This window comes from Oratosquilla oratoria, chromosome 30, assembly GCF_046742065.1.
Source record: "Oratosquilla oratoria isolate Oo_2021 chromosome 30, ASM4674206v1, whole genome shotgun sequence".
Classification (NCBI taxonomy): Eukaryota; Metazoa; Arthropoda; class Malacostraca; order Stomatopoda; family Squillidae; genus Oratosquilla; species Oratosquilla oratoria.
The window spans coordinates 47,553,510-47,561,009 of NC_134806.1; the positions used below are offsets into that span (position 1 = coordinate 47,553,510).

Sequence of the window (7,500 nt, forward strand, 5' to 3'; positions counted from 1 at the left end):
AGATCATGAAACATATTTCGTATTAAACTTTCATACGAAAGAAATTGTGAAAAAATAACAAGAAACAAATATATAGATAGATAAAAAAATTAAAAAAAAATATTGTTATGTCTTGACTATTAAACAATTAAGAAAATAATAAACAAATCATAAACAAACTATGGTTCGGGACTGACTGTTCAACAATTTTTACATTTACAAACACAATGACCTAAAAATAATTAACGAAAAAGGCTCAGCAATCGTCAATCGCTATTTCGACACTTCTCGAATCTTCAACTGCGAAGCGACGACATTACGTCATCACTAAAGATGGCGGCCGTTATGACGTCACGAAGGGTGTTGGCTATGATTCTGCTGCTTGTAAGGCCAGGTAAGTTAGACCGTCCTTCTCATATATGTGTACATATATATATATATATATATATATATATATATATATATATATATATACATATATATATATATATATATATATATATATATATATATATATATGTACGTATATGTATATAATATTTTTTGTATAAAAACTTACTCCTTGTACTTTTGATGTGTTCTGTCTGAAGATGTAATATACAAAAAAGAAAACAATCTTACTGTCATTTCGTTGTAATTTTGTAATTTCTCGTGTAGTTTTGTTGGATGCATACAATACAGACAAGTGAGTTGCTTTATGTGTATATGTATGTATGTATATATATATACATTATATATATATATATATATCTGTGTGTGTGTGTGTGTGTGTGTGTGTGTGTGTGTGTGTGTGTGTGTGTGTGTGTGTGTGTGTGTGTGTGTGCGTGTGCGTTTGTGTTTCCATTATAAGAAGGACTGCCAACTCAAAACACCCACAAATTAAAGTCAATATCTTTGCTATATCGAATAACTAAACAAATGAATAAAAATAGATTGAAATAAAAAATAAAGATACATATGAACCGATTAAAAACAAATAAATGAAAATTAAAATAGAAAGGGGGAGAGGGAGGGGGAAGGGGGAGGGGGCCAATCTGCTTTTAATTACCCACAATGCCTGATGCTCATCTCAGTACGCAACCAAGCCTTTAATTACGTCATGATAGGCTTGGACCAGGCCTACCAATAGTGATATCGCCGAGGATCAGGCTGGCCAACTTTCACTTTGAGCGATACTTTACAATGAAGTCAATTTATTGTTGAGAATTTTAGTATAGATATGATTATAGATATATACAGACTTATGTATACAAACATGCACACACACACACACACACACACACACACACACACACACACACACACACACACACACACACACACACACACACACACACACACACACACACACACATGATGGAAGGAGGAGAGATGACAGAAGGGAAGGGAGAAACAAAGTTTAAATAATGAGGAGGGAGAGGAAGAGGAGGAAGAGGAAGGGGAGGAGGAGGAGGAGGAGGAGGAAGGGAATAGGAGAAGGAGGAGGAAGCTAAGGAGGAGGAGGAGGAAAAGGAGGAGGGTAAATAGGAGGAGGAAGGGGAGTATGAGGAGGAAAAGGAATAGGAGGAGGCAAACGAGGAGAAGGAGGAGGAGGATGAGGAGGAAGAGGAGGAAGGGGAGTAGGGGAGGAGGAAAGGGTAGTAGTAGGAAAGGGAATAGGAGGAGGAGGAGTAGGAGGAAGAGGCAAAGTAGGAGGAGGAGGAGGAGGAGGAGGAAGGGGAGTAGGAGGAGGAAGGTATGGAGGAGGAGGAGGAGGCAAGAGGAGGAGGAGGAGGAGGAGGAGGAGGAGGAGGAAGGGGGAGTAGTTGGAGGAAAGGGAATAGGAGGAGGAGGAGGAGGAGACAAAGGAGGAGGAGGTAAAGGAGGAGGAGGAGGAGGAGGAGACAAAGGAGGAGGAGGTAAAGGAGGAGGAGGAGGAGGAAGCTAAGGAGGAAGAGGGGGAGGCAAAGGAGGAGGAGGAGGAGGAGGAGGAGGAGAAAGGGGAGTAGAAGGAGGAAGAAAGGGGAGTAGGGGAAAGGGAATAGGAGGAGGAGGAGAAAGAGGCAAAGGAAGAGGAGGAGGAGAAAGAGGAGGAAGGGGAATAGGAGGAAGAGGAGGAGGAGGAGGAAGAGGAAGAAGAGGAGGAGTAGGAGGAGGCAAAGGAGGAGGAGGAGGAAGAAGAGGAGGAGGTGCCTTCTATTGTGTGAGAGAATTGCATATCTTTACGTCAATTGTTCGCCTCTATTTGTCTCTCTCACTTTTCTCCTCTCCCCTCCTCTCTTTCTCTCTCACGCTTTTCTCTTCTCTTTCTTTCTCTCTCTTTATTTCTGTCTGTCTGCTGCTTCTCTCTGCCTGTCTGTCTGTTTGTCTTTGTGCTCTGTATTCCTGTCTTCCCCTTTGTGCGTATTTGGTTCATTATCATGTTTGCTTTCTATATGTGCTTGTTTATTTCTCTTTCTTTCTCCCGTATCTCTCTCTCTCTCCTCTCCTTCCTCTTTCTTCCATCTCTCTTTCTCTCTCCCATTCTCTTTCTCCATTTCCCTTTCTCTCTCTCTCTCTCACCCCTTCCTCTTCCTATCTCTCTCCCTTTCTCTTCCTCTCTCTCTTCCTTTCTCTTCCGCTCTCTCTTTCTTTCCCTTCCTCTCTCTACTTTTCCTTTCTTCTCTCTCTCTCTCTTATCTCCCCTTCCCTTCCTCTTTCTCTCTCTCAACACTTTTCACTTCCTATCTCTCTCCCTTTCCCTTCCTATCTCTCTTTCTTTCCCTTCCTCTAATTTTCCTTTCTTCTCTCTCCCTTTCCCTCCCTCTCTCTCTTTCACCACCTTTCACTTCCTACCTCTCTCCCTTTTCCTTCTTCTCTATCTCTTTCTCCTTTTCCCTTTCTCTCTCTCTGTTCGATTCATCTATATCAATTATTCATGTGGATAAGTCGTAAAAGAAGCCTTAAAGTATTCGACTGTCCCATAGTTGGGACATATTAAGAGCAATCAGCAATAAAAGGAAATTACATTGGGGAAGGTTCTCCCATCCCATCGCCCACCAATGGGACAGGCGATTCGAAAGTCTACGGTCTCTGGTCGCTAAGTTTAAAAACAAACAAATAGATCCTTCCCCCACCAAATGAGACTTTTTTTTGTGGGGGGGGGGGTAGAGTCTACGCTCTCTATTTGCCAAAATTCAAAACACAAACGTCACTACTTCCATTTCTGGCGGCACACTAGGCATTTCTCGCTAGCATGCTATTTGCTTTTGCTACTTTGTTTAAAGAGAAACGACTTCGGTTACGATTTTTTTCTTAATTTTCCGAATGTCAAATTACTCTTAAACCATATAGTGAGAGGCTGAATGACGAACTAATAAGTTAAACCTAGAATACGAATGTTTTTAGTCTAGAATATTGTAACCGGAGGGTTTTCTACTCAAACGAAGTAGCATGCTATCCTAGTGTGCCGCCATCTTAATAGGAATATATATATATATATATATATATATATATATATATATATATATATATATATATACACATATATGTGTGTGTGTGTGTGTGTGTGCGTGTGTGTGTGTATGAGTGTGCGTGCGTGTGTGTGTGTGTCTGTACAATGTAACAAAAGAACCAAAATCCTATTTTTGAATTGAGTTCATTTTTCTTAAGGTTTTTTCTATTTATCCATTTATTTATTCCTATATGTAAACTACAGCTTACAAAGCGTTAAACTGTAATTTCACAATCTATGAAAAATAAAACAAAATAGATACACAGAAAGAGAGAGAGAAAGAGAGAGAGAGGGGGGGGAGAAAAAGAGAGAGAGGGAGAGAAAGAGAGAGAGAGGGAGAAAGAGAGAGAGAGAGAAAGAGAGAGAGAGAGAGAGAGAGAGAGAGAGAGAGAGAGAGAGAGAGAGAGAGAGAGACGTTAGGTGCTGAAGGCATGTAGAAACGTACCAATTTCTTCATTCAATTTATTACAAAGAGAATTTCCAGAAGAATGAGAAGTTTATTGAATCGAAGTGAATATAATGATTTCTAAGTAAATATTGTAGTTTCCGAAAAAACTTAGATAACAGACAACACGCAATTTGATAATTACGTTTTCAGATTGTGTTGGGTCTTCTCCGTTTTCTATACAATGTTGTTGTCCCCGTTTTTTTTTTCTTTGCTAACGGTAGCGTTGTTACTATGGTTATTGATGTTAATATTGTTGTTGTTTTTTGTTATCAGTAGTGTTTCTGTTGTTGTTATTCGTGTTGTTGCTTTCCTTATGGGTCTTGTTCATATTGTCGTTATTGTTTACATTATTGTTGTTATTACTGTTATTATCGTTTTTATGACTTGTTACTATTATTATTGTTGTTATTATTGCTCTCGTCATTATTTGTCTTTTTCTTATTGTCGTTGTTTTCATTGTTGCTTTCGTTATTGCTGGTGTAGATATTATTGTTAATGTCGTTATTACATTAGTGACATCTTAGTTGACATTATCTATCACGTGGTCAACTTTTTAATCTGTCTGTCACTATCTGCCTATCTACCTCTCTGTACGTTTACTGTCTATCGTTCTCTAGGTCGATTTACAAATCTGTCTGTCTGTCTGTCCCTATTAATCACTGTCTATTTCTGTCTGTTTGTCGATGTTGTGTCTCTCTGTCCTTTTCTTAATCGATTTGTTTGTCGCTCTGTCTATCCATCTCCCTGTCTGTCTTATGTCTATCTACATGTCACTTGATCAGTATCTCTGTGTTTCTGTCTACCTATCTTAATCCTATTCTTTTTTCTATCAGTTTATCTACTTTCTTCCTTTTATGCTTATCTATCAACTTAGATATCTGCCTGTATGTCTATTTATGGCTATCTGTCTATCTCTCCGCAAAAAAAAAGAAAAAAAATCCTGGAAATTCTTGAAGAAAAAACGAGTCATGGAATTTCTTGAAGAAACAGTGGAAGAGAGGGATAGAAACTTATTGTAATACATTAGTCTTTCTCATAATCTTAAACCCGGATGGTAAACAGTGTCTGGAAATGGGGTCATTAGGAGAGGAAATTAGGGTAAAATTCATGAATGCGTTATGAATATAATCATGAATTTTTTTCAAGGTCATGGAAGGTCATGGAATTTCTAGATGAAGGTAATCGAAAGTCGTGGAATTTCTTCAATGATGTGACGGGAAGTCATGGATTTTCTTTTTATGTTATGGAAGTTTTCGAAGGTCATGGAACTTCTTGAGGAAAGCCATGAAACTTCTCTAAGGTCATGGAAAGTAATGGACATTCTTGAAGGTCATGGAAACCATGGAAATTTTTGAAAATCATGAAAAATCTTGGAATTTCTTGAAGAACATGTAAAGTCAAGGACTTTCTTGAAGGTCATTTAATTTTTTGAAGGTTATGGAAAGTCATGGAATTTCTTGAAGAAGGATATGGAAAGTCATGGAATTTCTGGAGGACATGGAAAGTCATGAAATTTCTTGGAGGACATAGAAGGTCATAATTTTTCTTGAAGATCGTGGAAAATTGTGGAATTTCTTGAAAATGGTCATGGAATTTCTTGAGTAAAAGTCATGAAATCTTAGAAGTATTTGGACTTTGTTGAAGGTCATGAATGGTCATGGAATTTCGTGAAGAATTTCCCTTCATTTTAATTTTCTCTTTTTTCTCGTTTCATCCTGTTTTTCCTTCCCTATCCCCCTCTTTCTCTCTCTCTTTGTTCTACTAACTTCATGTAATTTGTATTCCTTCTCTTCCCACCTCTCTTCTCTTTGTTTCTCTCTTTCCACCTCCAAGATCCTAACTACTTCCTCCTCTTCTTTTTTCTTCCTTTCCTCCTCCTCCTTTTTTTTTGTATCCTTTGATCTATCCGTTTACAACTCATTTCCTCTCTTATCCCTTCTTCTCCTCCTTCGTCATCTTCTTCTTCTTCTTCTTCTTCATTGTGTTTTTTTCTTCATCTTTGCATTCTTCTTTTTTTTTCTTCTTCTTCTTCTACTCCTTCTTTGTGTTCTTTGTGTCCTTCTCTGCACTGTTTTTCTTCATTGTGTTCTTATTTGTGTTGTTTTTCTTTGTGTTCCTCTCTGTATTCTTCTTCTTTGTGTTCTTGTTTGCAATCTTCTTCTCTGTATTCTTTTTCTTTATTTTCTTCTCTACATTCCTCTTCTACTTTTTCTTCTTTTACTTTGTCATTTTTCTTTGTGTTCTTCTCTGCATTCTTTGTGTTCTTGTTTTGCAACTTTCTTCTTCTCTGTATTCTTTTTCTTTATTGTCATCTCTGCCTTCTTCTTCTTCTTCTACTTTGTTTTCTTCTTTTTCTTTGTGTTCTTCTTTTTCTTCTTTTTTGTGTTCTCTGCATTCTTCCTCTTTTTGTTCTTGTTTGCAATCTTCTTCTTCTCTGTATTCTCTTTCTTTAATTTCTTCTCTGCATTCTTTTTCTTTAATTTCTTCTCTGCATTCTTCTTCTACTTTGTTTTCTTCCTTTTCTTTGTGTTCTTTTCTTCTTCTACTTTGTTTTCTTCCTTTTCTTTGTGTTCTTTTCTTCTTTTTCTTCTTTCTTCTTCTTCTTCTTCTTCTTCTTCTTCTTCTTCTTCTTCTTTCTTCTTCTTTGTGTTCTCCTTTTCCTTCTTCTTATTCTTCTTTTTTGTGTTCTTCTGTATTCATCTTTTATTTCTTGTGAAAACCAAGAAGTTAGAAGAAGGAGGTCAATAGCACCCCATAAACAAGAGTAAACCTTGGGTCACCAAAACTCGATCTACGTGTTGTCAATCTTTATTCAACTCTTGCGAAAACTTGTTTCCGAAACAATGTATCAAACTGACGAGAAAAACAAAAATGTTCCTCGGAGATATTTTAATAAACGGGGAAAAAAAAAATGCCGTTAACCAGAATAAAATGATAAAAGTAACCCTACGGACCAGTCACGCTGATATATGTTTTTCCGTAATTTGAGAATAACTATAGTAATAATACTATTAATAATAATAATTATATTGATAATAATAATAACAATAATAATAATAATAATAATAATAATAATAATAATAATAATAATAATAATAATAATAGTAATAATAGTAAAAATAATAGTAAAAATAATAGTAAAAATAATAGTAAAAATAATAGTAAAAATAATAGTAAAAGTAATAATAACAATGATAATAATAATGATAATGATAATGATGATGATTATGATGATAATAATGATGATGATGATGACGATGATGATGACGATGATGATGATGATGATGATGATGATGATGATGATGGTGAAGATGATGATAATGATAATAGTAATAATAATAATAATAAAATTGACAAAAATAACAAAAATAACAAAAATAACAAAAATAACAAAAATAACAAAAATAACAAAAATAACAAAAATAACAAAAATAACAATAATAACAATAATGACAATAATGATGATAATGATAATAATGATAATAATGATAATAATGATAATAATGACAATAATGACAATAATGACAATAATGACAATAATGACAATAATGACGATAATGACGATAATGACGATAATGACGATAATGACAATAATGACAAT

The 7,500-nt window shown here is 35.7% G+C and overlaps 1 protein-coding gene across 1 annotated transcript in view; it reads left to right on the forward strand.

The window, feature by feature from the left end:
* LOC143041353 (uncharacterized) overlaps positions 1-7,500 on the forward strand; it is a 169,915-nt gene that overhangs the window by 20,107 nt on the left and 142,308 nt on the right. Inside the window, exon 2 of the mRNA XM_076213180.1 lies at positions 1-373. This exon is cut by the window's left edge and continues 380 nt beyond it. Within this exon, the coding sequence (XP_076069295.1) occupies positions 313-373 (61 nt within the window). The 5' untranslated portion in view covers positions 1-312. The remainder of the gene's footprint in view (positions 374-7,500) is intronic.